Raw genomic sequence first — 18,554 nt, 5'->3', positions numbered from 1 at the left:
CCATTTCAATTGAGCAAGTAATACAATTTTGTCTTCTCCTTGTGTGAATGCACTGGACTGCATTCGGGAGGACGACGGTTCAATCCCGTCTCCGGCCATCCTGGTTTAGGTTTTCCGTGATTTCCCTAAATTGTTTCAGGCAAATGCTGGGATGGTTCCTTTGAAAGGGCACGGCCGATTTCCTTCCCAATCCTTCCCTAACCCGAGCTTCCGCTCCGTCTCTAATGACCTCGTTGTCGACGGGATGTTAAACACTAACCACCACCACCACCACCTTGTGCGAATGTTGCTGACGTAAGTATGACTGTGCTTTATCAACAACTTTAACCATGATAAACAGGAAAGCTGACTGCAGATCATGGCTGCCTAAATTATAAAACTCATTGAATACTTGTTCCTTCCATTTCGGTGACGTTTTTGTGGAACTCATACTGGTACGAACACTCTTTGATTTGTATGCAGTTCCTTTCGAGGTACAAGGTTACACTTATGGTTGGCATACTATTGACCTAGAGCTCTCTGTTCTTTCCTAACATTACGAAGCCATTTATCTTCATTTCTAAGGTGCTCTTTTCCTTGGCAACATATCATGGCATCGTTGTTTGTCTCTGGCATGTCCTCAGGAGAAGTTGTTGCTGCAGCCATGCTCACTCTCACTTCTTCTCATGCTTCCCCATCAGATGCAAATATCTCTGTGATAAAAATATCCATTCTTCAATGTAATATTAACTACATGACAGAAATGGTGAACGTGGGCATTGGTATACACAAGTGAAGCAATTGTACATTACTTGGCGGGTGGAAAAACATTGTTGTACACATAACATTATAAGTGATCATTACTCGATTACACAATATAGCAATAAATAAAGTATTGTGTGTATTTCATTGTGTTTTCGTATGGAAAACAACTTGCATTTTGTGAACAAAGTCACCATTTGAGTTCCTTTGGACATCTTTCAATATGAACACGTTAGTGTACATTCAACAATATTATCCACAGACAAAAGAAAGGAACACACAACTAACCTTGTAATTGCTCCTCCATGCTTTTTGGTAGGGCTTCCATGCTGCACAACTGACATTCACTGCCACGTGATCTCTGGTCCAATACATTGTTCCACGTTGAATACACAAGTCCTTCATTCGCTGACATCACATGCAGTGGCAGTGGATGGACAACACAGAGCATAAATGGACTATGACACATAGTCCACTTCTGCTCTAAATGGTATCTCTCAGCTGTTGAGTGCAACAGCAATGTGTACGTTACTAAATAAGAGAAACCGTGAGATACATGAACAGATCAAAAGGCATTGCATAATAATCGTATACTCTTATCATATCATGTCAATACTTCAAATGCACAAAACATGTGGGTTAGTCCGCTATATTAGGGCCATGTTAGAGCACATCATCATGTACACTTAAAAGTAGTGGACATTCTAAGCCCTAAACACAGATGAGAGGCATACAGTAATGAACTACATGAGGTAACAGGCTTGCAGTATTCAGTGATAAACCACATCATGTCAAAAAATCATCTTAAAGATGAGAGCCATATAATAATGAAATACATGAAGCAACAAGTGTGATGTGTTTAGTAATAAAGCTCATCATGTACAAGTACATGAATAACATGAAAGTACTACTTCCATAGACAGGTATCACAGTGACTCATGCTCACAGCTGAAAATTAGATATAATGGGCAGAATATTTCATACAGTCAAAAGATCCTTTAATCTGTATTAATTATTGTAATTATGAGGACCAGAACACATGGCATTAATATGAACAAATAGACATTTGTTAACTGTGTAAAACCAAAGTTGTGAAATAAAATGAAGAAATAACCAACTTCAAAGCTTTAAAAAATACAACTAACAGGAATGTTCGTCAGTCATAATCAATTAAAAAAGAGATTAGTCAACTAACCACTAATCTGTACTGGATCCATAACCGGAATAAAAGCTGTAATATAAAGTAATTATATCCATTAATTATTACATACGTACAGAATGCTTAGAGCAGCACACACCAAATTGATGAGAAATGGAAAAGAACCACAACTGAAGATTCGTAAAGAGAATCATCTAATTCAATGAGCAAAGAATTTTTTATACACTGAAAGGTTTGGTGATTATTCAAGTGTACTGGTCAAGAGCTCAAACTATCATACTAAAGACAGCTCAAATTATAGTTGAATAAGAGTGAAGCTGGTTCACAGCTGAGCAGTTACATCTTAATCTCTCAAGACTAATATTATGCCATTGTGAACAAGCAAAAATGTCATTTTCGTACCAGAAACAGTTACTGATCTTTATATGGTAATTGCAACAGTATGTGTAAAGTGGTCTGGGGTTCAGGTCAATTTTAAGCTAAAATATAGTCATGGCACAGGTTAATTAATCAAGTTAAATTTGTTTTACATTTTGAAGCCTCCTTCATTGTATTGGCTTAAAATGTGTAGTATCTTATGTAGCACACTTTCATTGTCTGTTTTGTAGTATCACCTTATAGGACACTATGGATGAAGTAATGAAAATATTTATTTAGTGAAAGCAAGCAGCAAGAGAATTATGCAAGAAGATAACCACATATACAGTAGACACCACATGGAAATTTGTAGAAGTTTACTCCTTTAATTTATATTTAGTAGGAATAAAAGACCAGTTAAATTGTTGTGGGTGATCATAGGTGAGACTGGGAGAGAGTGAGTGTGACTTAATCTCACATTGTCTTTCATTTCTTTTATTGCATTTTCTATGAAACATTTGTTTCTTCATATGAGCACTGATAACGTTGATACTGATTGCCCCTAAACCACAAACACACACTCAGTTAAATTGTGCCCTGCAAAGCACGTATGGCAAGATGATGTTGCCTGCTTGTTTTAGTTTCAGTGTTTGTTTCTGTATTCTGGTGCTGCCGTCTTCAAGAAACTACTGACAGACATTAACAAAAAAAAAAAAAAAAGAATAACCACAACTAGAGCAACAACAAAAATGCCAATTGACTACTACAAATTATTGGGTTATCTAGATCCAGTGATTAGGAAATACAGTTAGCTCCAATACAAAGAACAGTGGTTATGATAAACACATATTGGTTGTAACAAATGTATGTAACTATTCTCTGTGTTAAATTTGAATTTGGTCATATAAATGTAGGCTGATAGTTATGTAAGATAAGGAATGAGGTGGCATCTCTTCGCAAAAGAGTGGCTTTGGATCTGATTTTAATATATAAAGTGTTATGCATGTGAGCACAATTGGAAAATTCTGTGCAGTGATGGTTCGTTTTTGTTAACCATTTACAGACTTTATTTATACTAGTTGCTTATCTTTTGTTAATCTGTCTCATTATTGTTACATATGGAAATGCTTTTCCTCCATGTGGGGTTCACAGAACTGAATAAATTAATTAATGTATGAAACAGGATTTTGATAACACTCTTGAAAGAAGTGCGTAGAGCAGAGATGTCAAAGAAGTGTTCATAGGGAAATGTGGGGAGAGGGTCCATGCACTGTGCTGGAGCTACCATCTATAACCTCACATAACTAGCCCTGCTGCTAGCAGACACAACCTAGCCCCAATAAGAGGAGAAATTGTGATTTTTTTAAATTGTCTTAAGAATTATGATTTACAATGTGAAGGAATGCAGCTGTAATACTCTCACTACACAGGAGCTCAGGTTCTGAGGAAGTGCAAGTGAGCACACAAATGGCATCTGTTTGTGTAGATTGTTATTGACATAGTTTTTAAAAATACCTTTCTGTTGTGTGTTATTATTATGTTAGGGTCAATAGCAGTGATCTTTAATTGATGTCAACACACTAACAGAAAAACACAATTGTATATGATGCTCTGTCCAGTAATACCAAAGATTAAGTACTGTAAATTTATTAAAGTTAGTCTGAAATTATTTTGTCTAAACACATATGTAACACATTCAGAGCTATTCCTATAACAGAAATAATTTGATTTTCTTACTCCTAACCTTTTAGCGTAGCCAAGAATCACTACTAGCAATACTCGCATCAGACCACTCTTTCATGTAGGTCACAGACCTTAAGTACACTCACTTCTGTATTCAGCTTTTAACCAAATCACAGTAAAGGTTGATATATTTTGCTACCTGCTTACTTAAGCATACTACCTCCAGCAAAAATCCAAAAGTTTGCAAATGGATGAATTTTGACAGATACAGTCAGCAATCTGTCTTGTAGTTATGGCAATGACTGCACTTATAAACTTTCAACTTTAGAACAAAAATAAACTAGTCCTTTATATTTTCTGTGCTTTTAAATATATCACTCACACTTATAGCCTTTTAAACACAACTTATAACCCTAATTATTTGACTGTGATTTTATCAATTAAATGATCTTGAAGTGAAAATTTTTTAACTTATAAGTAATTTGGGTTACCTGTCTTTCAGTGGTTAAGTTATTGGACTTGCATTCAGGAGGATGGCATTTCGAATCCGTGTCTGGCCATTCCGATTTAGGTTTTCTGTGATTTCCCTAAATCACTTCAGGCAAATACCAGGATGGTTCCTTTGAATGGGACTGATGGCCTTGCTGTTTAATCCCCTCCCCAAAATCCACCAACCAACCAACCATCCTACGTTGCGTTATTTTGTTTCTCATGACCCTCTGCCTTTTGCAGCCCTCCTTTACGTGTTAATATTCCACAGTTTCAGATACTGCTTGATTCTGTCATAATGAATGTTTTCTCTCAAATAGCAATTATTTAGTCACTTTGGACCAAACGAGATTTGGGGACTAGGTTTTGACTTTCAAACAAAATAACTGTTTATTTCCTTATGTTTACAGAGACTAGATACAGAAACAAACATCCATGAATGATTGGGTGACAAACAAAACTGAATCACCACTCTAAATGAAAAGAAGTAATAAAGAAATCAAACAAAAATCCTTGGAGCTATCACCACTTTTTAATTCAATTTAAAACACAAATTACAAAATTATCCTCCACTTCAGGTGTTAGTAATCTGCAGTCCCTCTAACAAAATCTCAATGAAAATGTCAGTTGTCACTATAATCTACATGAATAACAGTCGCAGTGGAATGCCATGTAAGTGCAGTTCAGCTATGGCCAGGATCAACATGAACTGCTACTATCGCAACTCTGAGTGGAATAAACTTTATAAATTAAAAAACACTCTGGTCTGCGTGTTCCAGTAACTATCTTCAGAGCTCTTCAAAAATAGAGAAGTCTGTTTGACAATAAAATAATTCAATATCTACAAAACTCTACTCACTTCTTACTTCAAATACCAAATACATCCAATATATTCACGGCCATTATTCTGTGCCTCAGGGAACGCTTTTGGCAACTTTTACTATGAATCACAGCACCCACTTTATAGGCATGCTACAAATACACCGTAAGCCGAACTCTGACTCAAACAGGTTCAGTTTGATCACTGAAATCAAACAATACTTCTTTGAGTCACAATTATTAATTAATATTGATAGCTAATGGCATTAAAGTTTTGACAATATGCAAGAAAACCACTGTATTTATCATACTGGATATTATCGGCTCTAGCAGTATGTACCATTTTTTTTTTTTATTCATTGTATCAGTTGTTTGAGGATATTTGATAATTTCTAAAAGAAACTGTAAAAACATGGAAAGATTCTTCAGTAATGTTTGGTTTAATAATTTTGTGTGTTGATGTATACTATAATGCAAGTGTTTCATATTATTTGACAAATTCTTCATGTCAAGTATATATGATTATTAACAAAATTTCCTACCTGAAACACATCTAGGGTATGTTATTACTTAAATATGTATATTGATGGTTTAATATGGGACACATATTTCTGAAGCTGAAGCTAAATTTTTTTAAATGGCTGTTTTTAATCATATTATATCTAAATGAATGTACAAATGCCAGTAATTTCAAATTTTTGGTACAAATTTGTTGCTCAGTGTATCAATGTAGATAATAAAGTTAATACATTTTTATTGTTTTTTAATAATGCTCATTTCTTCTAAAACATTCCATTATCTGCAAAGGACCCCCTGATTCAGGCTACCATAACAAACATCTTTGAAATCTACTGATTACTGGTCGCACTTGGGTTTGGTCCCCCTGTTGAGGGCAGGGTATGGTGAACAGTCCTCCACTATCACAAACTCTGTATTTTTTACAACTTAATACTATCATTAGGCGTGACAGTGGAACATTACCATTTCAGACAGCATTTGAACAACAGGTTGCGTCCCCAGGCATGCAGGACTCTTCACGAGGCAGTATCTATTTCTATAGCTTGTTCTAAGAAGTCACCAAATACTGCAAATTCTTCTCCACATCAGTGGCATGTCTTGCCTGCAGAGTAATGCTGACTAAAGCAGCAAGTAAGGTTTTAGTGCAGACCTCTTGTTACACCTGAGAAAGTCATGTTTCACTAGTTGTAAAATGTCCACTACTACTACAACGGGTAGTTTAAAACAAAAATGTCTAAGTAAGTGTGCCCATTGTTACCAGATCATAGAAACCAGTTCTTTTCAGATAAGCCTGATGACCTTGCTGCAGATTTTGCAAGCTACATAGCAAACATGAAACTATCATCAAGCTGCACATTGAAGGCAGCACGAAGTACCAAAATTTGTACAAAGATAGGAAATAAATAAAAAATATTTCACCATTGAAACAACCCCAGTAGTCCAATGGAACATACAATCATTTAGGTTACAAGTCGAGGGAGTGAAGACTCCTGATACCTGGAAGAGCTTCACACCTGTTTCCATAAAATATACAGAGTTGTCAGAACTTGAAAAGCTTGTAAGGGTGCTGTAGGGTAGTTTGTGCTGAGAAATAATTGTTAAGATAAAAATTCAATGTATTGTGCCATTTCCAAATTAATTAGCACGGAAGTTAGCTAATCAGGCCATTGCGTGCACAAATTCAGGTAACCCACCAGGCATAGTGTCGCCAAAGGTGTTCCTAAAACTGAACAGGAAAGCAATACAAAAATAGGACATGGGATGGTAGCAAGATATGAATTCGAGGCAAAGGCTGAGTAGTCTTATGTACTACCACCTATGCTATGAGAACAACTGACACTAATTGTATCTGGCAAGCTGCTTGAATTTGCACATGCAGTGGTCTCATTGGCTAACGTCAGTGCTAATTAATCTGAAATGGTGCAGACTCTTCAACATCCGTACAATCTTTTCAGACTCTGTCCTACCACCCTGTTTTTCAAACACTTTAATGCTTTTATGCTAACAGTTCATAGCATCTTTTAAGAAAGTGCCAGTGTTAGAAGTGGTAGTCTTGGTAACTGGCCCATGCCATTCCTTACATCTTCCCTCACTGCCATCTTACAAGCAACTGCTGTAACTGTGTATGTGAATGGTATTAACACTTGCCTTTTGTATACATGCATGTGGATCTCATCGCAAAGTTCCCACACACAAGATAACAGAGCAGTCACGTACTGACAGAATCATGACATCCATATACTGGTATATGCTGCTGTAGTTGCAACATGTTTCTCACTGCGGGAGTTGAGATTAATCTGAATTGTGCCAGGAAGAGAGAGCTTTATTTGATGCAGAGAATTATTTCTAAACAAAGATTGAAAGGTGCTCTACAAACAGTGTTAAAAATACTTCAAATTGTCATGAAAAAGACAAAAATCATGCATTATACAAAAGAATTCAAAACTCTGCCAGTTTTGATGGTATGTCAGCCAAAGTAGTAAAATCTTGAACTGGTAGCACCCACCCCTTTGTCCCCAAATCTGAAATACTCAGAAGAAACAGCTATTGATTAAAATGCAAATAGGCAAATGACCTCTAATTACAGGCTTTTCTGGTTTGATGCTGCACTCAGGAAATATAACAGTTATAGTTTAACATATCTTTCATTTGTTAAATGTCATCTTGGCTAATGTTGCAATGCGTGAGACATCAGTCATCCAGACTGGTCCCTGTAACTACTGAAAAATCACCAGCCCCTCTTCAATAACCATTTGGTATTGTTGTAAATAATGAACTGTAATTTGAAAGGAACAATGGTGTACAAAATTACAATACCAGAAAGAAAAAACGACATTCGTTACTCTACATTAAAATTGTCTTAAGCATAAAAAGTGATTTACAGTGCTGACACCAAATTTTTTTATCATCTACCAAAGATATAAATGTCCGACAAACAGTACAGTAAAATTTGAAAACAGACTGACAAAGTTTCTCCTTGACAACTGCCTTTATTTCATAGAATAATTTCTATTTTTGTGTTGTATAAAAAGGGGTGGGTAGTAATTACTAACACATATATGTATTAAAAGAAGAAAGTCTTGTAGATGGTCAGTATGTACCCTATTTACACATGAATGTAAAATGTTTCACTTCACAGCATTACTATTAATTGTAGAAATGACCCATGGAATGTGAAACTACCTACCTAACTAGCGTCTCCACAGATACCTTTTGAATGTGCTTGCATCTATGGTACTGCTGTTGAAGCATGCAAGATACTCCAATGCAACATAGTCCACAGTTTGTGAGGATGGTGTCAATTGTTTGGATCTGAAAATTATACTCTGGAAACAAAAATGATATGCTGTCGAGGCATTTTTTCTGGATGGATGGAGTGTTATGTTGGCAGTGGAGAGCAGAGTTTAACACAAATAAATGATACAACAAGAATAATACTAAATGTAGATTGACAAAATGTTAAAATATTGTGTCATTCAAGATTTGGTGCTTGGTTCCCTCTTAGTCTTTATCTCTCTAAATGATTTAGCCAGGATTATTGGAGCACTCTTCAGAAAGTGGGATGTTTACTAATGACATTAGTATAGTAACAAGGGGCCCAAACACATATATACCACAAAGCTAGGAGGATAAATAAGAACAACCTTACAACTGGTTCATAAGAAACATCTTAACCTATAATCTCTCAGTTTAAAACAAATAAAAATAACTTAAAAATGCAAGAAATAAAGATCAGTGGATGCAAGAAATAAAGATCAGTGGACACACACTAGACGAGGCTATATCTGTGATGATCCTAGGCACCCATGTGGATAATAAGTTGAAATGTCACCAGGATATGGATAAGTTGACAAAAAGAAAATGTTTAGTTCTGCCTGCTTTGCAATTATAAATCTCTCTCATTGTGTCAACCAGCATAAAGGATTGCTAGCATACTGTAGTACTTTCATCCTGTAGTGTCCTATGGCATAATCTTCAGAGGCAGTGCGAGTAAGGTCAAAAAATATTTATTCTACTGGAGGTTAAGTTAAAATATTATGTAATGTTAATAACTGAACTTTTTGGTTTTAATAATTAGTGTTCGGCATCTTACCACAACCACAGTAGTTGAAGTAAAATAATATCAATTCAAACTATTCATGCCTGTGCAGGATTCAGAGTAGAGTTTGGTATTCTGGTGCAAAAGTCTACAACAGGTTGCAAATGGACACGAGGCAGGAATAGAGCACCTACAGCTATGACAAAACCTTGTTAGTCATTTCTTTAATTTTAACAAGTGATTGCGTTGAGTGATTTAAATTCTGCTTGACACATAATTTTCTTATTAAACAGGTTTTGGCTTTGCTAGTAGCATTACATAAATTTGTAGTTTGAGGTGATTAATACAGACAGCAGCTTAGTTGTATAAGAAGAGAAGTGTATTTTATTTAAATGTACCTTCTCTCCCAGTTTACGTTTAAAGTAATCCAAAAGTAGTGCCCATAATTATCAGTGGCAGCAGATTAGCACTAGTAATAATTTGTTGTTAGCATACATTACAGAAGTTGCCTGCAGCAATTTCTTTGAGCTGTTAATGTAGATCTTCATGTGTTACTCATCCCTGAAAGCTTTCCTTCCTGTCACCTTATATAGGAATGAAGAAGTGCATAAATGACAATTAAAAAAACAATGAAACTTTTATTTTGAGGAAAATGTGTTGTCTTGAGTCCTGTTTTAATGTGGTGCATGACATTAGTTCATTCTGCTCTGTCTGTAGTAGATAATTACTGTCCATTGATACTTCATTTAAGTATTTTCTCATTTACTGTATCAGTGTATATACTGTCTGTATGGTAATATTAATGAAATTAGTGAACTTCATTTCCCCAAATGTTATTTTATTTGCCAGTGTTTATTTTTTGTTGCAGTTATGTCCTCCTGAATTTGAACATCATGTGACTAAGGAGGAGGTGAGTTACTAATACACTTTGATGATGATTAATATTTTCTCTTCCTCCACTGTTACTGTGGGAATCCTATTCTGCAGAGTACACTTGGTGTAAGTTTGGTGATAGATTACACTGCTTTATTTCTACATTATTATGTACAAAATCTTCAGGACAACAAAGAATCCTTGGTATTTGAAATAGTTGTACCCAAGTAAAACACTACACGTTGATGTTCACTGAATGTAGTCGTGTAGTGTGTATCCAATTACACCCAAGTACGTCAAGTAGAAAGAGGTTCTGAACTGACATATTCAGTCAATGTAGGGCATGTTGTGTAGTGGATGAGTGTCAGATTACAAATCCAAAGGTTCAAGGTAGTATCTCCAATATCTCCAATGCCTCTCCCAAGATGTGACAGATGATAAGTTCCAGTATTGTGTTGAGTCTGCACTCCACTCTGATTCCCTTATAACTGACTGAGTAAGAAAATTCAAAGGCCAGAGGATGACAAGGGTCACTCCAGTAGGACCATTACTTGTAAAAGAGTAGTGTTCAAACCAACCTTCAAGTTGAGTTTAACATGGAGTGTGGATTCTGGTACAGTTTTGGATGTTTCACATCCAATTGGGAAGCGCCAGATGTGAGGTAGTTACATGTTCCGTATTTGTCAATTTTGAAGCGGTGTTAAAAATTGCAGACAGCCCCACTGTTAGTGGGCTGAAGGCATAAACTGACAGTAGCAACTCCCTTGGGGCAGGGCTAAGTGTTTACTAGAATGACATTTAATGAAATGTAGTGTATTTGTAACAGTAGGCAAGGATCTTACATCAACTGCATGCAGAATGGATTGGGCATGAATGGAAATCACAAATATGGTAAAGGCTATAGTTGGACCATTCTGTCAGCCACCAGACTCAGCTGCTGAAGTAAATGATAACCTCAGCCAAAATTTGTGGTCTCCAGTACATGTGTATATGTGTATCCAAGTCATGCAACCACAGTTGTACGAGATTTAAACTGTGTCACAGTTGGTTGGGGAAAAAACAACTTTAAAAGTTTTATAACTGAAGCTGAAAGTGAGATTCTTGAAACATAAACACACACACACACACACACACACACACACACACACACACACACACACACACACACACAAACAAATTGGAGAGATTCTGATGAAGCAACACCTAATTCACAGTAGGTACAGAAGAAAGCAAATAATCCAGATAGGCAGATATTAACTGAAAAATATTTGGCTGCCAGAAGGACAATGAATTGTTACATACCATTCCAGTAGTGCCCCTTGAAAACACAGTGAACACACCTCTGGAACCTGAGCTATTTCCCCATACATGCCATGGAGTTGATGAACATCATCTTGGGGAATCAGGCCTCTTGGCAACATACATTGTGGCAGATGATATTCACTATGGCTGAATGGTGTCTGCATCAAGAGCCCATTATCGGAGTAGATGGCATCAGGATGGATGTTTTACACATGAATCACATTCAGTTAAAGCAACACAGTGGCCATACTGATCTTGCTGCCTCAAGAGATGGGTGTAGATATTTCAATGTGGACAGTTACAATCCAATTGTTTTCTGTATACAGCCTGTTCTATGATAAGAGAGACAGGCCAGAAGACTGGTAACAAAACAGTTTATTCAATACCTGATGTGTACTAGAACAGATGGAGATACATTTACAGTAAAAAGCCATTGTTTTTCATGGAACATATAGAAGATAAATTTTGAGTAGTAGCACATTTGAAAAAATGTGAAATAGGTCACTATTGATTGAAGCCTCATCTGCTTTACCATCTCAGGCACTTTGATCATTGAAAAGCTGGCTGCATACCTCTGACTGTTATTCCATATAAAACTCTGAATAGGGTTCTCTTTCAAAGAGACCTTCTACTCCAGGCAGAATAGGAGGTATGAACTAATTTAGAGCATTGCTGTGGACATTTTGTCCAACAGGTCCAAAAAGGTCAAAAAGATAACCAAATAGATAAATGTATTTCCATCTTAGATTTTGAAGGAAATATCCTCCCAGAAAAAATTAAATTTATGGTGTAATGTGTGACATCAAACTTTACCTTCCACTGCCCATGATCTGTTTTTGATGCTTACATTGTGAACCTGTCATCCCACTGCACAACAGACAATAATTGCAGAATTTGTGGAAGATCACTTCACTAAGCTTGTCCTTACAAACAACTGCCTTTTATGCATAAATGTTATGGAACACTATCCACCACGTTCGTCAGTTGGCCTGTTATTAAAAATGAAAAAAACACAAGAATATAAAATAATGGACTGCCTGTCATATACTGAGCCAAGCAAAAAATAAAAACGCATGCCTCCAATCAATATGCAAATTATTCAGAAGATGCAACTGTCACCCTGCCTACTTCAGATTTTTTAAAACCAAATTTACCACCTGCTATAAGCCAAAACGAAAAATTAAATGAAAGAGTGGGATAGCCCCCTTTGACTTAGTCTTTCAGATCCAGCAGGAGCCTCCTGGTGGATATGACAGGAGATCCCTTCAACTTAGCAAAAGAGGAAGGACCTCTCCATGGTTCCTTCCTGCCAAAATATTGCTGGTGTACAGCCAAGTAGTAATCAATTACTAAGAGAGACCAAGACATTGGGCCAAGGGAATGTCTGGTTGGCGTCTTATACAGATCTACACCCTGAAAAATTACCTGCAGGAAAACAGCAAAATGAGAAGAAGAAGGTAAAACAAAAGAAAAGAACAAAATGAAGAACTAATTCGTAGGCCTAATGGAACTGAAAGTTGACAGCAGACTCTATGGACACTATGCCAAATGCACATAGGAAAAGTCAGTAGATCAGCATATGTCACATTTATAAATGCTGATCACACTGGAACCTTTTCAGTGATTTTATAATAGAATTGCCATGGCTATTGTTGCCACTTGGAGGAATTCTACAATTAATTACAAACTATCACACAGTATGTACTGCAGTACGGGAATCAATAACTTCAAAGGCAAATCAAGTTTTCTAGAAAAAGAAATGTGATTGGAGTTAAGAAAAATATTGGTTAAATGCTTTGTGGCTGTGAAGGTGTGACATTGAAGAAGAGAAAAAGAACCAAAATTTAAGTATTCAAGATTTTGGTTTGGAAGAGAATAGAGAGATTAAAATGGGTCAGTAAAGAGAGGAAAATTTAAGTACTGGACACAGTAAAGAACAAAGAGCTATCATAATCCTGGTTAAGAAAGGAATCTATACCGTGTGCAAAAGGAATTCTAACAGCAGCTATTGGAGGTACAGTGAGAGGATATAAGAAAATAGAGATGCTGAAAAACAGTTGGCCTGAAACAGAATCAGGTGAAGATAACAATGGTGTCAGAAACCTGCCAATTGGTGGAAAATCTAATGACAATGATGACGATGATGATGATGATGATGATGATATCGGAGTACTGATGACTGTATACAGCCATGTTTTTGTACCATTGAAATCAAAATTGTTGTCATGATGAGTAGAATGACAAAACATGCCAAGAATTTAGGCATACTAGCGTAATTACATTTATGTTCTATTGAGAGAAACACATAACAATAACAACAAAGGAAACCTGTGCAGATATTTAATGGAAAAATTCTATGTGATATGTGAGACATAATAGAAAAGTTGGCAGTTCTCAGTTGTTATGTAACTTCGGAATGAATAAAATAACACTTCTCAGATAATTTTCGAGAACATTTCTTGTGGAGAAGCATTTATCTGGCTAAAAGAATTTTAAAAACAGTTTCGACTGCAAAACTTTTATTTTAGTGGTAACTGGTTTGCGCCGATATTTAACCATGCCCAGAGCATCAAACTGAAACTGGTAACTGGTTTTGGCCAATATTTAACCATGCTCAGAGCATCAAACTGAAATATGACATAGAAGGGATTTAGAGGGATGTTTGGTAATAACAGTAATATATAAGATACATCATATACAACAAATATCAAAAGAAGAAATTATACGCATGATAGCAGGTGGTGGCAGTGAATGGAGCAGGTGCTATAAATGCATGAATGGCTAAGGAGAGCAATGATGTTGCTTACATATGGGATGCTCCACCAACTGCATACCGAATTACATCAATGATAGGCAATGAAGCATACAGGACGTAAAAGTACACATTAAAGTATACACAGATTAGTTACATGAAAGCTAATAACAAATGAAGAAATAGATACATATTATAATTTAAAGTAACTACTGTAAACAGTATTTTGCCAATATGTGATAAAACTATCTAGATTGTATGCCAGCAAAGTTAGGTGTTAAGCAACACCAGTGATTCTCACGGAGACCACTTTGTTGTATTGATATGCGCCATCCAGCAGCAGGCTAAGGGTGGGCTAAGCCTGTGACAGGACTGGAGGAAGTTCTGGGTGGATGGATTGGGTAAGTCTTGCATCTGGGAGTTCCACGAGGATATGATCCCTGTGACAAGGGTTGTTTTGGAAGTGGCATGGGGATGGAATAGGATGTTGTAGAGGTTGGCTGATGGAACATCCCATTAGGAGAGGTGGGAAGAATATTGTGTAGGATGTCTGTAATTTCATGACCTGATGGTAGATAATCAAAGCCCTGACTAAGGATGTGGTTCAGTTGTTCCAGTCTGGGCTGGTATTGCATGACGAAAGGGGCACCCCTTTTTAACTTGCTCTTGGGGCTGGAGAGAGGATTGGTGGGAAAATTTCAGGGTAGATCTGTCTGTGAACTAGGTGTGGGGGATAGCGATGGTGAAGGCCAGGGCAAAACCTTTAGCATAGTGGAAAGGGATTTCTTGTCAGTGCAGACATGTTGACCCTGGGTGGCTAGGTTGTATGGGTGTCACATGGGGGCGATGTATCTGCAGTGACAAGAGCTCCCTTCCCAGCATACTGAAGGTCTCACTAAGGTCATCACATACAGGCACTATCCCCCATACCTAGTCCACAAATAGATCTCCCTTGCCATTTCCCCACACACTCCTAGTCCTCATTCAATCCACAAGAACCAGCTTCAAAGGAGTGCCCCCTTCGTCATACAGTGTCACCCTGGACTGGAACAACTGAACCACCTCCCTCCATCTCTCTCTCCCTCCCTCCAGATGTGATGATACTTTGAGCTGCAGTGGTGATGGCATTGGCTAGTATTGCAAAAGTTTAATTCATTATAAAAGTTTCACTAATATAGTTTCTCTTTCCACATCCAAACATCATAGAACACAAATAATTCACCCTGCAGTAAGCTGGTTATGCATCTATCTAAGTCTTATTTCCGGTGAAGCTGTGGGTAATTAAGGCATTTTACCATTATTTACAAGGAAAATTTTAGTAGTCATGTAAAGACAAATGTATGTATATTTACAAACAGTGAGAAATACAGAAAAGAGAAGTCATATTTCTCATAAGTCTCTCTATATTTTAGGCAGCACTCTTTGGCATTTAATCAGATCCATACAAATTTAACTAGACATTTTTATTCTACATTTGGCAGGGAGATTTCTGGGTCAACAGTATTTCTAATACCTAGGTTTTCCAGACTTTGAATGAATCAGGTAGTTAATGTTAATATGTGGAGTTCCTTGAATTTTAAAAGGTCCACTGCACACATATTTGAACTTTGAAATTTCACAGTAGATTTAACTAGATTCTTTATGTTTTTTCTATAAGACTAGGCCTCCTATTTTAAATTTTGCAGTTATAAGATTTTTATCATTTCATTTGATCCTGTATTCCATTTGTTTACTCATTTGTACTCTTAATAACTCCTCTTTTTTGTCTAGTTCAACCACTTTATTAGGTGCAATACCTAGAATGTCTTCACCTAAACTTCTGGATTTTATTCCCAAAAAATTTTTGTCAGGTGTAAAATCGATTGATTCATGCATTTGAGGATTCATATGGTCTCAGAATCAACTGTAAATTTACTCCATGTATCGTGATTATGGTGACTATGTTCTTCACAGTCCACCTGACTCGTGCACGTGGTGTTCAGTAGGATTGATCACCAGGTGCTATGCAGAAATGTTAATAATTTTTGTGCCGTTCTTTTCCATCCCGTCTTTCCACAATTTTATTATGAATTGGTATCCAGTGTATCAACAAATTTGGTTTCCCCATTTTTAAAATAATAAATCATTTCACCAAATGTTGCTTTCAGTTTCCCTTTTCTTAGAAGATACTATTCAACAAATTGAGAAACACTTTGAAAGCCATCAGTATACATGTAAAAATTGACTACTGCTTTAGGTATGGCTACTTAAAGGCTACTAATCCGAAGATGTTGTTTGGTTGTATGCTTTCAAGAACCTCCCAATCTTAATTCACAAATAAATCATCCTAGGAATTTTTTTTCTGTCTCAGTTTGATTTTGTCTGAAAGTTTGTTTGGTTTTTCCTATCACAATATCATCTGTGGCCTATATTTAGTATTGTGTTAAGTGCAGTTTTGCCCATGGTTTCTTTCCCTTTGGATCAGTTACAGTTTCATTTTTTTGAACTGACAGCAACTTTGGTGGCTTAAAACTTATAATTTCTTATTATATGAGTCCCTTGAGGAGTGTTTTCATCAATCTTCACTTAGGATGTCAACTTTGAAATCATACTTTTTATGGGGTGACAATTACTGAACTGTGTGAAATAAAGACATCATAACTTCTGTACAGCTTGTGTTAGGTTGTTCAGATTGCATGGTTGAGCATGGGGTGTGATGGGAATTAGTATGTGTATTGTTATCTTGGTTTCGCAATGAAGCCCACTTTCGTTTGGATTGGTTGGTTGATAAGCAAAATTGGAGCATTTTGGGGACTGAGAATCCACATTTCATGGTAAAGAAGTCTCTTGACCCTAATGGGTTACTGTATGGTGTGCAGTATCCAGTCATGGAATAATCGGTGAGATATTCCTTGATGGCGCAGTGACTACTGAATGCTACACAAAGGCTTTGGAAGGTGATTTCTTCCCCATTATACAAAGTGACCCTGAATTTGACTAGATGTGGCTCATGGAAGATGGAGCTCGATCCCATCGAAGCAGGAGTGTGTTTGATGTCCTGGGGGAGCACTTTGGAGACCGTATTCTTGCTCTGGAATACCCAGAGGCCGCTGGCATGGGCCTTGATTGGCCATCATATTCTCCGGATGTAAATACATGAAACTTCTTTGGTGCTATATTAAAGACAAGGTCTACAGCAATAACCCCAAAACAATTTCTGAGCTGAAAAAAGCCATTCAGGAGGTCATCGACAGCATTGATGCTGCAATACTTCAGTGGGTCATGCAGAATTTTGCTGTTTGTCTGTGCCACATAATCGCCAATGATGGCAAGCATATCAAACACATTATAACCTAAATGCTAATATCTGTAGTGATATGTACATGTTGAATAAAGTGTGTGCACACTGTAGTTTGTAATTAATTTATGTTTCTTTCATACAGTTCAGTAATTGTCACTCTGTATGATGCTCATTAGTCTCTATTATGCGTATCCAGTTTTTTTCCAGCCACATATTCCAGCTTTTCTGTTCTTTGTTCCTTTAAACTTACTTCAGTATTTAGGAATACCTCATTTGCAATTCTAATACCATCATTAACAGTTTGCTTATATTTTGTGATGTGTCATTAATAAGTTTTATTTTCACCAGCTGCTCATGGACTTTGTGCAGCACTTTTTGTTGCTTTATATAACTCCTCTTTTGTATTGAGTTGCTTTATGTTATAAACACCCTTCCCTTTCTTGTTGCAACTCTTAATTTCTCCATCACTTCCCTCTTCATATTCACCTTGTCACACTGCCTTAAACCCCTGTGTAGGTTATTAATTTGTTCTAACCTATCCTGATTCCTGACAGATCATTGTAATGTCCTTTATTCTGAAGTGAGATAGACCATTGTTATAGCACATTATCTCTTTAATTACTTTGTATATTTGTTCACATCTGGTTTCTGTAAAGCAAACCCATTGTTGCTATAGCTGTTTTGATCTCACATACAGTTGGTCACTGTCCACCACTCATTCCACTGTTCAGGGGCACAGCTATTGTAGTGACATGTTTCTGATAATTTGCTGGCACCAGCTTGATATCTATATCTGGCTTAATGACAACAACCTTGCAATGTTTCATTGTTGTGATTTTTAACACAGTATTTTCTGTCTGTCATAACTATGTCTCTTAATTGTGGTCCGAGAAAGTCTTTCGATGTTTTTCTGACTGATATTGTATGTGGTCTTTAGTGTTCCTCATTATCTTCACTGCAATTACATGGCCTTATCCTCTCCCATACGTTGTAAAATTATATCTGCCATTTCCACTACCTCTATGTATAAATTGACTCAGAA

The 18,554-nt window shown here is 36.6% G+C and overlaps 1 protein-coding gene across 2 annotated transcripts in view; it reads left to right on the top strand.

The window, feature by feature from the left end:
* The window catches only part of LOC124720317 (zinc finger protein ZFP2-like), a 161,235-nt gene that overhangs the window by 52,983 nt on the left and 89,698 nt on the right, over positions 1–18,554 (top strand). For both annotated transcript variants that reach the window (XM_047245622.1, XM_047245621.1), the window contains one exon: positions 10,174–10,215. In XM_047245622.1, the coding sequence (XP_047101578.1) occupies positions 10,174–10,215 (42 nt within the window). The remainder of the gene's footprint in view (positions 1–10,173; positions 10,216–18,554) is intronic.

Source organism: Schistocerca piceifrons, chromosome 11 (assembly GCF_021461385.2).
Source record: "Schistocerca piceifrons isolate TAMUIC-IGC-003096 chromosome 11, iqSchPice1.1, whole genome shotgun sequence".
NCBI lineage: Eukaryota > Metazoa > Arthropoda > Insecta > Orthoptera > Acrididae > Schistocerca > Schistocerca piceifrons.
This window is presented reverse-complemented; position numbering and strand designations above follow the sequence as displayed.